The sequence below is a fragment of the Polypterus senegalus genome, chromosome 6 (genome assembly GCF_016835505.1).
Source record: "Polypterus senegalus isolate Bchr_013 chromosome 6, ASM1683550v1, whole genome shotgun sequence".
Taxonomy (NCBI): domain Eukaryota; kingdom Metazoa; phylum Chordata; class Cladistia; order Polypteriformes; family Polypteridae; genus Polypterus; species Polypterus senegalus.
The window spans coordinates 64,562,465-64,581,121 of record NC_053159.1 but is presented as its reverse complement, the minus strand read 5'-3'; the positions used below and the strand labels follow the sequence as shown (position 1 = coordinate 64,581,121).

The 18,657-nt window shown below is 36.3% G+C and overlaps 1 protein-coding gene across 1 annotated transcript in view; it reads right to left on the bottom strand.

Annotated features, from left to right (window-relative positions):
• icmt (isoprenylcysteine carboxyl methyltransferase) overlaps positions 1-18,657 on the bottom strand; it is a 35,068-nt gene that overhangs the window by 15,643 nt on the left and 768 nt on the right. Inside the window, exon 2 of the mRNA XM_039756163.1 lies at positions 12,644-12,732. Within this exon, the coding sequence (XP_039612097.1) occupies positions 12,644-12,732 (89 nt within the window). The remainder of the gene's footprint in view (positions 1-12,643; positions 12,733-18,657) is intronic.

Genomic DNA, 18,657 nt, shown 5'->3' with positions numbered 1-18,657 from the left:
GCAAGGTCCAGTACCCCACACAGCAATCAGGCATAAAGAATGGTCTACACATAGATCAAAAACTCTTCATTCTATAAATGATATACACACTCCATCCATCTGGATGATAAAGATGGTATTCATGCATCAGGCCAACTCCTGAATCTAAAAGTCACAAATCAAGACAACTACTCTTTGACATGGATGTTTGTTACTGTTCAGTAGGTTTATTGACTTTGAAGCAAGGGTCTGTTATTAGGGCTTGACATGCAGACTTTAATATAATTCACTATTTCATTTACTATTAATCTACATACAGTGGTGTGAAAAACTATTTGCCCCCTTCCTGATTTCTTATTCTTTTGCATGTTTGTCACACAAAATGTTTCTGATCATCAAACACATTTAACCATTAGTCAAATATAACACAAGTAAACACAAAATGCAGTTTTTAAATGATGGTTTTTATTATTTAGGGAGGAAAAAACATCCAAACCTACATGGCCCTGTGTGAAAAAGTAATTGCCCCCTGAACCTAATAACTGGTTGGGCCACCCTTAGCAGCAATAACTGCAATCAAGCGTTTGCGATAACTTGCAATGAGTCTTTTACAGCGCTCTGGAGGAATTTTGGCCCACTCATCTTTGCAGAATTGTTGTAATTCAGCTTTATTTGAGGGTCTTCTAGCATGAACCGCCTTTTTAAGGTCATGCCATAGCATCTCAATTGGATTCAGGTCAGGACTTTGACTAGGCCACTCCAAAGTCTTCATTTTGTTTTTCTTCAGCCATTCAGAGGTGGGTTTGCTGGTGTGTTTTGGGTCATTGTCCTGTTGCAGCACCCAAGATCGCTTCAGCTTGAGTTGATGAACAGATGGCCGGACATTCTCCTTCAGGATTTTTTGGTAGACAGTAGAATTCATGGTTCCATCTATCACAGCAAGCCTTCCAGGTCCTGAAGCATCAAAACAACCCCAGACCATCACACTACCACCACCATATTTTACTGTTGGTATGATGTTCTTTTTCTGAAATGCTGTGTTCCTTTTATGCCAGATGTAATGGGACATTTGCCTCCAAAAAGTTCAACTTTTGTCTCATCAGTCCACAAGGTATTTTGCCAAAAGTCTTGGCAATAATTGAGATGTTTCTTAGCAAAATTGAGACGAGCCCTAATGTTCTTTTTGCTTAACAGTGGTTTGCATCTTGGAAATCTGCCATGCAGGCCGTTTTTGCCAAGTCTCTTTCTTATGGTGGAGTCGTGAACGCTGACCTTAATTGAGGCAAGTGAGGCCTGCAGTTCTTTAGACGTTGTCCTGGGGTCTTTTGTGACCTCTCGGATGAGTTGTCTCTGCGCTCTTGGGGTAATTTTGGTCGGCCGGCCACTCCTGGGAAGGTTCACCACTGTTCCATGTTTTTGCCATTTGTGGATAATGGCTCACACTGTGGTTCGCTGGAGTCCCAAAGCTTTAGAAATGGCTTTATAACCTTTACCAGACTGATAGATCTCAATTACTTCTGTTCTCATTTGTTCCTGAATTTCTTTGGATCTTGGCATGATGTCTAGCTTTTGAGGTGCTTTTGGTCTACTTCTCTGTGTCAGGCAGCTCCTATTTAAGTGATTTCTTGATTGAAACAGGTGTGGCAGTAATCAGGCTTGGGGGTGGCTACGGAAATTGAACTCAGGTGTGATACACCACAGTTAGGTTATTTTTAACAAGGGGGCAATTACTTTTTCACACAGGGCCATGTAGGTTTGGATTTTTTTCTCCCTAAATAATAAAAACCATCATTTAAAAACTGCATTTTGTGTTTACTTGTGTTATATTTGACTAATTGGTTAAATGTGTTTGATGATCAGAAACATTTTGTGTGACAAACATGCAAAAGAATAAGAAATCAGGAAGGGGGCAAATAGTTTTTCACACAACTGTATAATCTATATGTATAACCTATATATACATAATCTATATAAATACTGCTTCACTTTTAAAATTTCTATACTTTCTATGAATATCTTGAGTGGTTGAATAAAGTAGATAGAGGGCACCTAGTGTGGAGAGACTGACACTTTCTTTTACACGGGGTTAGCAGGGGAGACAGCAATGTAGGAATAACATATCACTGAGGAGTGACAGGCCATGCAGACATTAAGCCATTTGGGAGGCTGGTCCTGAAATAGCACTGACCCCTGGTGTTAGGGAATCTTGATCCTCTGCAGCTTGCCTATCAGGCACATACTGGTTTGGAGAAAGCTCTGATCTACATTCTCCACAAAGCCTACTCCCATTTGGACAAAGCCAGCACTATAGTCAGGGTAATGCGATTTTCCAGCGCCTTGAACACCATTCTGCCTCATTAACTAGGTAAAAAATCTCAAAGCTATGCATCTTGATACCCCCAAAATCTCCTGGATCATGGACAACCTTACCTGACCAACAGACAGCAGTTTGTGAGGTTAGGGTGTGTGCATCATAAATGATAGTGTGTGTTACTGGGGCACCTCCGGGAACTGTCCTGTCTTCCTTCCTGTTTACCCCTCTACAATATGGACTTCCGGTACAATACCACCATTGCCATCTACAAAACTTCTTAGATGACTCGTCCATCATAGACTGCATTAATAATAGAAACAAGTTGGAGTACAGGAAGCTTGTGGAGCAAGACAAAAGAGATGGTGGTGGACTTCCAAAATACCAAAGAGCATCTGAGACCAGTCACTATTTCAGGCATAAAAGTGATGCAGAACTTTATGTACCTGGGGTTCACATAAATAGCAAACTGCAATGGTCCGACAACACAGTGGCACTCTTCAAGAAGGGCTAGAGAAGACTGTACTGCCTGAGGAGACTATGGTCTATTGACGTATGCAGTAAACAGCTGGAGATGTTTTCGCCTGTGCAAACTAATAAGGAAAGCCTGCTCCATCACAGGGCTAATCCTGGACACACTGGAAGCCGTTCTGGAAAAGAGGATGGTGGCAAAATTGGATGTCATCATGAAAAATTCCCCTCCAGAAGGTGCTCTTGGAGGGTATTTAACAAACTCTCCCAATTCCACTGAACAGATTCAACAGATTCAATACAGTTCACTCTAAAATTTAGAGCAAATTCCTGGACCTCAGCAGGTGACCATTAGGATCACATATTTAGTAGGGCTGCAACAATTAGTTGACGTAATCGATGACGTCGACTACAAAAAATCGTTGACGCAGATCTTTTATTGTTGACGCGTCATAAACAGAACCTTCAATAGAGGCTCCAGTCACAAAGAACCACATTGGTTTTTGTAACTGCAATGCACTACATGAACGTCTGGGGGCAGTATTGTTTGTTATTCTTTGTCAAGACTGCACATAGTCCTACCAACGAAGTAGAACGTCTGAGGAGAAGAATGCAGAGGAAAATAAACGTGGTTGCAATGGCGGGTCGTATAGAGGAGGGGGAAGGTGATGGAAAAAAATTGAGACAGAAACTTTCTAAAGTGTGGAAGCACTTCACCGAAAAAGAAAAAAAAAAAAGTTGAATGCAGATAATGTAAAACGGAACTTTCTTTTCATGGCAGCACCACCGCGATGCATGACTATCTGAAACGCAAGCATCCTGGAGCTGTGATGCCGGCGTCTCTCGAGAGGTAAGTTTTAGCGAGTAAAGTTAGTGTCACGTGTTTACGTTGATGTTTGTACTATAATGTGTATATCAAGGTTTTGACAATGATAGTTACCTTGGGGGTTAATGCACCCCTGGACGCCAAATACTTTTTAGCTGCAGTTATTAAGTAAAGGTCACAATTCACAAAGAAAATGTGAAATTTTAATGGAACACATTTATTTTCATGCAAAGAGCATCACAATTACTGCAACACTGATCATTTTACATACTGCAAATGAACTGTAAAAACTATAAAAAAAACTACTGCAACAATCTATTATATGTTTAAGGTGCAACTGAAGCCAGTTGATGAAATTCAGTAAATCATCAAGCCAACTGCGCTTGAACTGGCTGCACACAAACACACAGAGGTAAACGCTGATGATTGCAGGCTCATCTAGTGCATTAGTTAACTTGTGTTTTGGAGTATATCAGTAATTAGCTTGTTACATATTTTAGTCTGTTGCACTGCAATCAGGAATATATGAACTGAATCTTTAATAAACTGTACATTATTGTTTTATTAAATTTGAATTGAAGCTTTATTTAAATTTTTGGACTTTAAGACACACCAGTGGCCATTTTTGGTTAAGTTAAATGCACCTTTTTTGTTTAAAGACTATGTGCACTTTAGTTTGTATTTTTTAATGTATTTCTTTTTTATTGTGATGGTCACACTAATATAAAACATCTGATTATTTTCAAATTCATGTTTCACTGGTTGTTTTTTTAATTTGATTATTATTCATTTTAATCGTGTTAATGCAGAGACATCAGGGTGACATTCACAGGTGGACAGACGTGACCAGATGAGGTAAGACATGTACTGGAGCCCAGAACAGGATATGCAACCACAGGTTGCAGGCATCAAAATAGTCAGCATAGTCATGAAATAATCGTGACTAAGCATTAAAAAAAAACTGAACAATTAGTTGACTACCAAAATAATCATTAGTTGCAGCCCTAATATTTAATAACCCAATGTGTTTTTCACTGCCTTCTTCTCCAAACCAAAGAAATACTTTTTGACTGTATTCATATCAATTACAAAATGAAATCAAGATCTCACTGGTGCTGCTTGTACCTTATGATTCAGCCAATATTTTAATGTACTCTTTTTTTTAAAAGCAGTTCTTTTAAGTATTTGTCATATTGTAAATCTACTTTGATAAATTCTAGTAAGTTTCATTTTCTTGTCTAATTATTTTGTGAACTTTTGAGTTCACAATACTTTTCTGTTATAAAATGACCAAGCAAAAACTCAAGTGGTGCTTACACATTATAAAAGTACCTAACCTGGCGTGGGTTACACTCCACATGCCATGCCTTATGCAAAGTTACTGCTTATTTTGGATGGATGGATGGATAGATAATGCATCTTCTGGCACAAATCCATTAGAAATAAATCAAGGCTTTTATTTCTAACAATGAATTTATTGATATTACTTCAAAGGACTGTGTTGGACAGTTATCTTATCCAAAGATCTTGACCATACATTGTTCTTCTCTCTCTTGTTAAATTAATCTTAGCCTGAAGTAATCTATTAATTTTTTACATTTAGGATTTTTCATTTAAAGATTTACGAATGTTGTTTCTTGTCCTAGTGTGTGTATATAAACACAGGGAACTCCAGTTTCTGTATTACATCTTGCCTGAAGAAGGGGCCTGAGTTGCCTCGAAAGCCTGCATATTGTAATCTTTTTAGTTAGCCAATAAAAGGTGTAATTTTGCTTGGCTTTTCTCTACATTGATATTACTAAGAAAATGTTTGTTAATTAAAATAGAAATGCAATTGAAATTAAGTGAAATATTAAAATTAAACTGAAATCAAAAGTTGGGATTTCTGGCAATTTTAAATAACCTTTCAATGATGTTTAAGAATATGTAATAAACACATACCTTTTTAAATAGTGTAAGATGCCCATGTGATTTTTTGAAACTTCTGGTTTTGAGCAACATATAATGCCATATTTTATTATTATACAAAACTGAATCACAGTGGAATTACTCTGGCTTTTTTGATACACATCAACTGACAAATACTCCTTAATGTCAAAGTGAAAAGAGATCTATGAATAGTCTTCTAAATTAACTACGAATATAAAACACAAAATAATTGATCACATAAGCATTCTCCTTCTTTAATATGACACATCTAACTCATTCCTTGTGCAGCAAACTGGTTTTGGAAGTCACATAATTAGTTCAATGGAGATCACCGGTCTGTATTCAAGGGGTTTCAATTGATTTTAGTATAATTACACCTTATCTGGAAGGTCTTGGGGTCAGTCAGTTTGGTGGGTTAACCTAGACAATGAAGACAAAAGAACACTCCACAAACTCAAAGAAATGGGCATTGAAAAGCACACAATGGGGGATAGAGACAAGAAAATAACCAAGTCACTGAATATCCAGTTAAATCAATTAAGTACTGGAAAGAGTATGGCAGAGTTGTTATTCTGTTTAGAGCAGAACCATCCACAAAAACTGACTGATTGTTCAGAAGATGACTACTAAGGAAGGTCATCAAGACATTATGGAAACCTATGGAACACTGAAGGAGTTACAAGCTATAGTGATTGAGATTGGAGAGGCCCTGCGCATAATAGCTGTTACCTGGTTGCATCATCTAGAAGGGAGATTGGCAAAAAGAAAGCCACTGTTTAAAAACACACACATGACATCTTAGCTAGAGTTCATTGCAAAAACCAAAAACACATAAGTGGTCAGCTAGCTAGAAAGAACATGTTTTTCAATATGGACACACATGAAAAAAAAATTGGTCTTAATATATAAAAGAGCTGTCTGAGAGTACTTTGAGTATGACACTGACAGTAACAAGAGTAAGGTCTAATTAATGTAGGTATTCAGGTTTGTGGAGCTCAGTTAAAGGAGAAGTTCGGTATTTTTCAAGATTAAGTTATTTTTTCACAATCATGATATGTATTAATTAGCCACATGAAATTGCATTCTAAAGTGGAATACAATTTATAAACTAAACAAATGTCTAGCTTCTTGTTTTAAAAAATAGCTGATGCGGTCAGAGCCCAACCATTTCAAAAAGCTTTAAAACTTACCGAAAACTTTCATTTTTCAAGCCAAAAGTATTATCAAGCATTGATCTGCATCTTGAGATTTCACACATTCTGTAAAACAGTGTATCCATCCTGTTTTAGATATGAAATAAAACCAAATAGCAAAATATTTTTATCTTTCAGCCCCAGGGGCCATGGTTTCATTTTGAAAAGTTGCTTCCAAGCCCTGTTACTGACATTACTGAATGCCGATACTCAGATATGAATTGCAGTCTCTCTTCTGTTTAACAGCTAGACAATAATCACTGAAATAAATGTTGCACAATCACTCAACATGTAAAAAAATTCAGTAACTGGTATGTGGCGCTTCAGTCTGTTTCATTGTGATTTGGCTCTATTGCTTAATCTGATGCACCCAGGGTAAAAAAACAAAAGAAAGAAGACAAATGAAGAGGAAATGTATTCTTCCCTTACACTTATTCTCACAAAATATCTTAAAAATGTATGAAAAATGCTTCACTTTAAAACACAATTTTAGGTGGCAAATTAATACATACTATGACTGTTAAAAAACGAATTCATATAAAAAAAAATTGAAAACTTGTAATTTAAAGGGAGAAAAAATGTGTTTGCACTGTTTTTAAAAAAAATTCGGTGAAGGGTTTTAAAACTGTAACATGCTGAAAAAGAAGAAGGTAAAGCAAGAAGGTAAAACAACAGGCCTCATTAGTCAAAAAACTTCATGTCTTCACACAACTGTTGTCTCTTTGCCTCAGTCGATCAATTTTAAAAAGCAGAGTGTGCAGGAGTATTACTGAATCAAGAATGTCCAACAGGTCATATGAATTACTTGAAAAACACATTGTTAAAAGCAGATTTATTTCTAACTCTTTATAATGATGTTCCATTGCATCAACTTGTGTTGCCTTTAGCCTATAATGTTCCTAATAAGTGAAATAACTAGTGCAAAGAAATCCTTTAGTACTCTGAGCATTGCACACTGTGCTAGCATTTCTACTAATGACCATCTTGCCAGCCTCCACAAACAGTAGTTCTTCTTTCTGACTTTTGCAAGAAAGCATGACACATGAGCACAATTGGAAATTGATGAACAAAACATAACATTATAATATAAAGAATATGATGAGATTAATGAAGAATATGTTGGAATATTTAGTATAAAGAGTTAAAGAGCAGAATGCAGTTTGTAGATAAGGACAGCATTCAATTCTCAGAAGGAAGGAGAAAAGAATATTGTAATCTGTAAGAATGAAAAGGTGAACTAAATTGGTTTTAATGACTCTGGAGACAGAAAGTTGTTCTAATGTTAGTTACATTGGAGTAGGCAAATCTCTCACAGGCACATCAGTCTCACATGACTGTCATAAATGTAGCTCATCTCCCCTGCAATCACTTGACTCAGATGCTGTGAATCCATTTGTTTTTACCCCCATCCTTAAACGGTTGTCTCTGCAGCCTTATATACACTTTTTAATTCAGAGTAGTGGAACTCATGGGTTATCAGCAGACGTATGTATTCTTGAGAAGATGCAAGTTAATATGCTCTTACTAGACGGACTATAGCACAAAGTAAGAAAAGAGGTTAAATCCTAACACTTCCACCAGTGGCTTTGTTTCCACTCACACCCTAGATTTCTTGAGAAGTGTTCCATTCCCAATATGCTTGTGTTAGGGGAATGTGTGAAAGTTTCAGCAGCGTAGCTGTTCCTGTTAAACTTGTGCCATCACGCTTGGCACTTACTTCAATGTTGCACTTAAAGTAATTTAAATGTTTAATCCTCCTTAATCTTCCTCTGAATGTAAGATGCTCATAATTCATTAATATTCACCTTATTCAAATTCAATTTTCTGCACAAATGATTTTGTTATTGATTCAGCTATCAATTACTTGGACAGGAAGGGCACATATTATGATGTGATAATTTGACATAATGTACAATACTTCACACAGTAACATTTTGGTAATAAACACCCGAAAATGAGACCTACACTTTTGAAACAGTTGTTATTACTAAAATTACATTTCCTGTTACCATTACATTTTATACTGACGAGTGTGTGACTATAAAATGCAATGATAAACTAGCAAACCTTTCCACACTTACTGCTTCTGTGCGTTGTGCAAGCAGCAGCAGCCTATTACAGAAGCTCCCTGTTTTCCACTATTTGTTTTTTTTTCTTTTTTTTGTTTCTGAGCTTACTTGTCATTTAATTTTCTTGCTGATTAAGTTATCTAAAGAGCTTTTGTAAAAAGCCAAATATCCCCCTGGTGACAAATACAGTTACTCTATATCCATCTATCTAATATATGCATTCAATTATCAAGTTTAAAGAAAACATTTATGATATTCAGTCTTCATCCAAAATACCTCTACTGTATTTACTTTACAAACTAAATTTCAGTTTGTACTTCTCAGGAAAGTAGAGGTGCATATCCATTTATGCATATCTATCTATCCAGACAGAAATGCTGACATATATATAAAAACATTAAAAATGTTATCAGGATATATATTTTTAAATCTATATTATACAGTAGTTCTATTAGCAACTATTAAACATGGCAAAACCCTTGAAATTTACCATAACTACCTTTTTAATTAAAATGTACAAGGGTGACAGTAAGGAAAGGCCTGTTTTTACAGTTCCTTTTATTATGGTTAAATACCCTGCCATATACCTTTTCAATCAGCCAGAGAAGCAAATGCAGGGCTAGATGGATGGAACAAAAAGGCAGACATCAATGTTTTGTTGTTGAATTTGTTTCCTGAAAATGCGGACAATCAAGCAATTTTTATATTACATTCTGGCTAATACAACTACAAGCAATTGTAAGTACTTGTTGAGTATAGCGTATGAATAATTTATTCTAGGAGTAACTAAATAAAACGTCTGTCACCCGCTCACAATGGAAGCAAACTTCTCCAAGTTATACTGGTAGTTTTTTTTTCAATTTTCAGCAGTGAAAAAAAAAAAAAAAAAAGAATACAGACAAAAATATATCAAATATATATTTCAAAGACCCAAATTCAAACTGCAGCACTGTGAGGTTGCCTAACATTAGACAAGTCACCTTTAGTTATTATCATTTTATTGTGATTTATACTAGTGCTGGGCGATATACCGGTCCATACCAAAAACCATTTTTGTTATGATATGGATTTTTCTTATACCGCAACACCGGTACCGTAAATGGCCTAAATAACATTTGGAACATGGTACAGCGGGAAACTGTTTAAGGGGGGACCTTTTTCACTGCTGCACCGGAGTACATGCGTTAGTGGAGGTACAGAACAGTGAAAATGGACAGAGAACATTCTGAAACTGAAGCTGTAGCAGACGATAAAGTTGAACATGATGACACAGAAGAACTTTTGCCAAAAAAAGGAGCTGTGTCTGTTGTCTGGAGATATTTTGGTTTTAAAAGGTCGGATGTGGACCATTATGTTCAAATGTGTGAATACTGTTTCTGTACTACCGGATAATACTGCAAGCCAAGTTGTACTTGTTTTATTTTTTTTTTGTTTTATTTTTTTTTCAATACTGTGTAATGTACTTGGGTACTGTGTAATAGTGTGAAGACATGTTGAATTTATTCTTGACATTTCCACCTTAATCTCGACGCTTACGACGAGAATAAAGTCGACATGTTGACTTTATTCTCGTTGTTTATGTTGAGATTAAAGTCAACATGTTAACTTCATTCTCGTAATTTGTCATTAAAATAGAACATCGTAAACTAAACTTCATCTTAAAATGAATATTTCATTTTCTAGATTTTCTTAAACCCCATCATAAGTTATGTTGCACATTAAATGCTTTGTGTTAAGTGTTCCCTGACCCAGTTGTTAATCGCTACGTGCTTCTTAAACTGACTTCCTCTACACTAAGAGGAAGTGCAGGCACCGATTACCACACAGAATACATTAATTTCATGATATTACTGCTCCGTGAACATTCAGAAGCCGGGTGTTCCCTGTCTTTAATTTGCATGTTTTTCTTGTGGGTTTACTTGGCGTGCGTCAGTTTATTTCAATGTCATGTAGGATATGGGATTTTGTTATGCTATATTGACCCTGCTAGTGTATGTTTTGCTCGTATTCACCATGTGATGTGCTGGCGCCTCGTTCAGGATTTGCTCCTGCCTCGCACACAATGCTTGCTGGGATGGCCGCAATCCTGAATGGATGGCATATTTAAACATGTATAACGAAGATTTTTTTAAAGTTCTGAACACTCCATGGTCTAAGTTTATAACAAGTTTTAATTTCACAAAGATGTTTATCGCGTGGTGATTGGTTATGTGGAGAAAGAAAAAGGAAGGATAGGAACTGGGGGTTTGGTATGTCAGACAGAGACAGCACATATGCAATAAAGAAAGCCCATGCAGAAAAACATCCATTGAAATCTGTGTTTGTGTCTCCGACCATCAGATCACGAACCAATATTTACACAATATTTAAGTTAAATCTGTGCGATACCCATTCATGCATCCAGTTTTTTGGAGCCTCGTCACACCTGCCATAAAGTTCTCTACACTGAACGTACACCTGGGTACCCCTTACTGCAAGGGAGCAGCACTACTGCCTCACTACTATGCATGTTTAATACCTGCTTTAATCCATTTCATCATGAAAATTTATCTTAGCATTCTACATTTTCAGAGAGCAGGAATATCATGAAGTGAATGTATTCTGTGCAGCGATCGCTGCCTGCGCCTCCTCTTAGTGCAGAGGAAGTCAGTTTAAGAAGTGCATAGTGATTAACAACTGGGTCAGGGAACACAACACAAAGCATTTCATGTGCTACATTAACTTATGACGGGGTTTGAGAAAATCTAGTAAATTAAACATTGATTTTAGAATGAAGTTTAGTTTACGACATTCTACTTTAATGACAAAATAAACTATGAGAATAAAGTGGAAATGTCAACTTTAACCTAAACATAAACAGCGAGAATAAAGTAGAAATGTCGACTTTATTCTCAACATTGGTTTTTTTTTCTTCACCGTGGCCCTAACACGCTTCTGTAGGGCTAAACCACAAATAGCACTATAAATGCAAGTTGCAGTTTTATTATTTATGTATATAGCTTAGCTTGAAGCAAGGTCCATATTAATGCAATTTGCCTTATGATGGCTCAGTTGGTAAAGATGTCTCACCAAGTTGCACTCGTGTTATTTTACTTTTATTTGGTGAATGCTGTGTAATACACCTGGGCTTAGAGTCTTGGAAGTAAAAGTATTATTACTGGAAGTTGCACTATTATTTATTTTATGGTTATTATTTATTAGTTTAAATATTTTGCAGTTTGATGATGGCAAAGTTGTTTAAAAAGTCACTTTAATGTGTCATTGGACAGAGGTTGTTAACATTAACAAAGTGTAGTTGGTTTACAAAAAATATTTACTGTTTATTCTTTTTCTAAGACATTTTCAGTGCAATACAACTTTTGACAACTAAAAGTCTAAATTCCTCTTTGGATGGTTGAAAATATGTTGTCAAATTTTTAGTTTAAGTTGTTTGCAAACTTTGTTAAATAAAAAGGCTCTATATTTTGACTGCATCTGTCATGCAATGTGATTCCTTCTCTTCATTAGTGCCACCCCCTTGAAAACTATCACTTTATGGGGCCATGCAAACCTGTATTAACACTTGTGTGCACATTAAATTTTTTTTTTGTACAATTCTCATGACAGTGTAGTAGGTTATTCTTAGCCAGTAATTACAGTGGAAAATGTGGTTAACATCCACTCATGCATGGGAAAAAAATACCATCCAATACCGTGAAACCGGTATAATTTCGAAAAATACCGTGCTATAGAATTTTGGTCATACCGCCCAGCACTAATTTATACCTTAACAATTTTGAGGTGAATGTGAATCATGAAAGGTAACATTAAAAATTAAATAACCAAAATGGAGAGCGGTCCACATAGGACGATGTCCACCACTCACCAGCCAAAGTGCGTCCATGTTGTGTGGCCAAAACTAATAAGCAAGCCACTGCCAAATGCAAAGCCCAAGAAAAATGCCCGAACTGCCACCTGAAAAAAAGTAGACATGCAAAGAATAAAAAAAAAAATTTATTTATAAATTATTTATTAAAAATTTATAAATATATATACATATATATTTACATATATATATATACACATACACCTTCACAGCCAGTAGCCTCATAGTTCCCACCTATTGAAAGACAGCTAATATTATTTGTATTTAAAATAAAGTATAGAATTTCATTAACACAAAAAGTAGTATTGCATTTTTTCACATTTTGTGAAGGTGAGCCCTGCTGGCAAAGGGGGTTGTCTGATGCCAGGGCACCACCTGTTTGACACAAGAAAGGCAAAACCCTTCAATGCAGAAGGAATCCTCTACATTGGCAGGTACAGAACAACTAGACATACAGTACCCATGTGGAAGGCAGTAGCTAAAGGGTGACTAGTTCTAAATATACAATAGTCAAACACAGTAGTCATTGCATAGGGAGAAACATATGTTTTACCAGGGCACTAAAGTGCAAGTGACCCAGCAGTTGCCTAAAGCTCTGTCTGAATTTTAAAGTGGGAGAAGTCTGCCAATAAGTTGTTACATCGCCTAGGCAACAACAGGCAGCACATAATTGCTAGCCCATTCAAGGGTGAGTCCAGACAGGACTGGTGGGATACAAAAGGATCAGGAGTACAGACAAGCCAAGAGCTGCTAAAGGGAATTCTAGGCTGGTGTATCTGTAACAAAAACAGAGCCATGGAAAACCTGACGAATTGTTATTATGTTTGACCAGAAGTGACCTGAGACAGAGATAAAGTAGAATCCATAAACAAGAAAACAAATAGAGATGAAGGCTAAAGCGAGATAAGGAAGACTCCAAGGTCAAAAAACAAAGAGATGGAAGGTATGAAAAGGGAGTGCATGTTGATACTTTTGAAGTGTGGAAATGGCCAAGCTACCAAAATGAATATAAATATCTACTACTACTTTCACCATCAGTTGTAGTCAGATGCTACAGAGGTCAGTATCCAAACAGCAGCATGATTAGGGCTGCAACGATTAGTCGACGTAATCGATGACATCGACTACAAAAAATCGTCGATGCAGATTTTTTTTATTGTCAATGTGTCACAAACAGAACCTTCAATAGAGGCTCCAGTCACAAAGAACCACATTTGTTTTTGTAACTGCAATGCACTACATGAACGTCTGAAGGAAGTATCATTTGTTATTGTTTGTCAAGACTACACACAATCCTACCAACAAAGAAAAAGGTCTGAGGAGAAAAATGTAGAGGAAAATAAACGTGGTTGCAATGGCAGGTAGGATAGAGGAGGGGGAAGGAGATGAAAAAAAATTGAGACAGAAACTTTCTAAAGTGTGGGAGCACTTCACCAAAAAGAAAAAAAAAAGCTGAATGCAGATTATGCAAAGTGGAGCTTTCTTTTCACGGCAGTACCACTGCGATGCACAAGCATCTGAAATGCAAATATCCTGGAGCTGTGATGCCGCTGTCTCTTGAGAGGTAAGTTTTAGTGAGTAAAGTTAGTGTCACGTGTTTACGTTGATGTTTGTACTATAATGTGTATATCAAGGTTTCGACAATGATAGTTAACCCTTAAACCGACACATACTTGGGGGTTAATGCACCCCTGGACACCAAATACTTTTTAGCTGCAGTTTAAGTAAACGTCACAATTCACAAAGAAAATGTGAAATTTTAATGGAACACATTTTTTTTTCATGCAGACAGCATCACAATTACTGCAACACTGGTCATTTTACACACTGCAAATGAACTGTAAAAACTATTAAAAAAACTACTGCAACAATCTATTATTATATGTTCAAGGCGCAACTGAAGCCAGTTGATGAAATTCAGTAAATCACTGAGCCAACTGCGCTTGAACTGGCTGCATGCAAACACACAGAGGCAAACGCTGATGACTGAAGGCTCATCTAGTGCAGTGGCTGAATCCCAGAGACATTGAGTAGAAAGAAAAGCGCTATATAAATGCAAAGAATTATTATTATTATTATTATTATTGGTACTTCAGTTTTTGCCAGGGCCGGCAGTGCTCATGAGCTGGCTGCTCAACGAATGTACGGCACTGCCTGATCAGCTCCAGCGTGCTGCCAAATTTCTCTATGAAGCAAATATAGCCGGTTGCGGAGTTCAATGAATGTACGTCACCGAATATGCTCGCCCCTACATGCTGGCAAATTGCACTGAGACATGACAACAGCCGGTTGCAGCATTCAATGAATATACATCGCTGAATATACTCGGCTCCGGCGTTCCGGCAAATTGCACTGAGAAACAACTTTAGCCGGTTGCGGAGTTCAATGAATGTAAGTCGCCACATATACTCGGCTTCAGCATGCTTCCAAATTGCACTGTAAACTGACTCTAGATGGTTGTGGCGGTTTAAGTGAATTGAATTTCAATTATGTTTGCTAACGTGATTGGAGCTATAGTAAACGAGTGAATAGTTGTAGCTGAGCAGCCCTTTTTTTTTCCTTCTTTTTTTGTATAATATTTGAGTTCATATGAATAGTAAATCATCTCTAACTAACGTTAGTTAACTTGTGTTTTGGAGTATATCAGTAATTAGCTTGTTACATATTTTAGTCTGTTGCACTGCAATCAGGAATATATGAACTGAATCTTTTATTAACTGTACATTATTGTTTTATTTTATTTGAATTGAAGCTTTACTTAAACTTTGGGACTTTAAGACACACCAGTGGCCATTTTTTTGGTTAAGTTAAATGCACTTTCTGTGTTTAAAGACTATGTGCACTTTAATGTATTTCTTTTTTATTGTGATGGTCACACTAATATAAAACATCTGATTATTTTCAAATTCATATGTTTCACTGGTTGTTATTTTAATTTGATTATTATTCATTTTAAATTGTGTTGATGCAGAGACATCAGGGTGACATTCACAGTTGGACAGACGTGAGCAGATGAGGTAAGACATGCACTGGAGCCCAGAACAGGATGTGCAACCATTGGTCGCAGGCATCAAAATAGTCAGCCATGAAATAATCGTGACTAATCGGGGAAAAAAATTGAACACTTAGTCGACTACCAAAATAATCATTAGTTGCAGCCCTAAGCATGATGTTAACAGAAAGCGCAAAACCTTAAAACGTGTTTATCAGTGTAAAATAATGTGAAGCTATGTATGCACCAACACTGGAAAAAATGGGGGGCATCAGGTTACAAAGGGCAAAACCACCCCCAAATTAAACAATTTTGCCACTTAAAACACAAGGACAGGAGCAAAATTAAATGCAAAATTAGTAATTTAATATATATTTCAGGTACTTTTGCACTCTGCTTACATCTATGATTATTTTATTGTACTTTTCCTCACTCTTTTGCCTTCTCATGTACAGCAGACTGTGTTCAGCATTCTAGCTCTTAAAATGGACAGCTTCACTGTTTCAGTGGCGACTGACTATTAAACAGACCATCTACCAACCATTAAAGCAACAAAGTTACACTGGCTCAAAATAAAAAAATGCATACTGATAAAATAACCACGGTAGTGCTAATCCTGCTGTTGATTTTATTAAGGGCAGTGAAAACATAAAAAAATACTTGGCTTTCCAGTGTGGGAGCACTTAATCACACATTATATTTCTGCGTGCATTGAAGAAAGGTTAATCTCTCCAAGGAGGATTTATGAATAGGTTAATCTGGGTAGATAACTGGCAAACTAGTGCTATCTAAAATGTTACATCAGTAATCCAGCTTGGATACTTGTATTAATAGCTCTCAAAGTGTAGACATATTGTCCACAGGCATGAAATAAGATGTCTACAAAGTAACTTTTAAAATGTTAAGATACACTATTCTGCTATATAGGAATTTATAACTGCCAGACTGCCGTTGCACAGCAATGCTACAAACTGAACTTGGTTCCATAAGTGCTGGTAAAAACAACTGCCAGGTTGGTTTCCCTTGTCACATGGAAAGAATTCAATTAATGAACAAGTGACAACTTTTATTAATGAACAAAAAAGAAAACAATAGGCATGCCTCTCTTCCTTTTACACACAGGTGCCTGCGCTTACTCGGACAACATATGGCTTAACCATAATAGTTTTAGTAAACTGTTACATAACTGTGTATATGGCATGCCACACCATATACTACAGCAGGGATTCTCAGACTCACATAAGGACACCAAAATTATTTCTTATTTCAAAGTCATTGATGCTCCATTTTACTTAACTTGCTTTTTGAAGATTTTTAATTGCCTCGCTTAGTCGCTTCAACAGCCACATTCAGTCTTTTTAAAATCACTTATTGGTTTCATAACCAACTGCCAATTAATAATAAGAGGCAAATGACAAAGAAACAAGAAATAAACCACCTAACTGATTGGTCCTTAAGCACAGTCCAGGGAGTGCATTGTACTGGAACTACCAGTGCTAAGCCAAACCAACTTTTGCTTTTATTTGCACTCCTTACCTTCATTGGATGCTGGGAAATAACAGCTTGATAACATTTGGTGTCATTTCACAAATTAAACAAATGGATATGCTAAGTTTGTATTGAAATGTAGCTAGCATTTGCATATGTTACTTGAAAATTATTTTTGGTATTTTATACCTTGATTTTTATGATTTTCATCATCATCGCCATGGATTTAATTTCACTTTCCAGATATTTATGCCATTATTTACTAATGAGCACAATAGACAAACAAGCCACTGCTCTGTTTACATGGTCCAGTACACATGCTTTCCTTTTTTCCTTCACTATATGCTTTGTACTTCCAGATAAGTGATTATTGGATGTCAGCTCTCAGACACACAGGATCCCACCCCTAGTTTGTAACTGTGGCCAAGAAAAAACTTTAATCTCATGTTTTCATGAAAAAGGTATATAACAAAAATTTGACACTGAACAGAACCCAATATTAACCATGCAGTACAATGACAAATGATGTGAAAAATGTCTATGGTAAAAACACATTGTCAATTTGTATGCTCAAAATGTGCAAAATGCATGTTGTTATTTTGCTAAAATATTAATACTTCCATAAAACTCAGCATGAGAGATAAATAGGAAAGACATATTCCCATAAATCTGTGTTTTGATGCACTTACTTCAATGAAGACATGAGATTAAACATTTTTCTTGGCCACCACAGTATAGACTACATGGGGTAACATAAAAATTATTTTTGGTTGGGAGTATTCCTTTAAGCAGATTGGGTCTGACTATTATTGTAGCTTAAGGAAACCCCCATTGTTACGAGCAATTAATGCAGAAAACCAGGTAATGAAAATGAAAAATATTAACACACTTTTTCTTGGAACTATATTAGTTTGCTGTCTTTAGGGTGGGGATGGATAATACAAAATGTCCAGGAGACTAAAATTATTATTTAAACTTTTCAGGAGAATGTTGCACAGTACTACCTTTAAAAGGCATGCGGGCAGGACAATTGAAACCAACCTGCCTGAGCATATGTCTTTGTAAGGCAGCTGTTAATCGCATCTTTCAAGTTTCTCAATTCAAAGCTAGCTTTTCTCACAATATGCTCATTGGGTGAAGATGTAGATGAAAACATTATCACAAGAACACATGCAACTTTGATAAACTATTTAAACACCAACTGAATGCAGACTAATATCAATGTCTTAAAACCATTACATGAAATGCGAAGTCTTAATGTTTAATGTGTTCACATAACGTTAATGAAACTAAGACAAAACGGTCTTAATTGATTTATTAAGAGGTCCACTACTGTTCAGTAGGGAAATAATGAAGGCTTTATTGGAGACTATCAATTCTAAATGCACGTTCTGATATAAAGACTGGAGTATTTGAAACATAAGATATAAAGAATCGGTATTCATCTTTTGGTATAGTTGAGGTCCGTGTGTGCCATCCTTGACCCTGCAATAGTCGCTACGACCACAGCTTACAGTTTTTCTTGAAGACAACG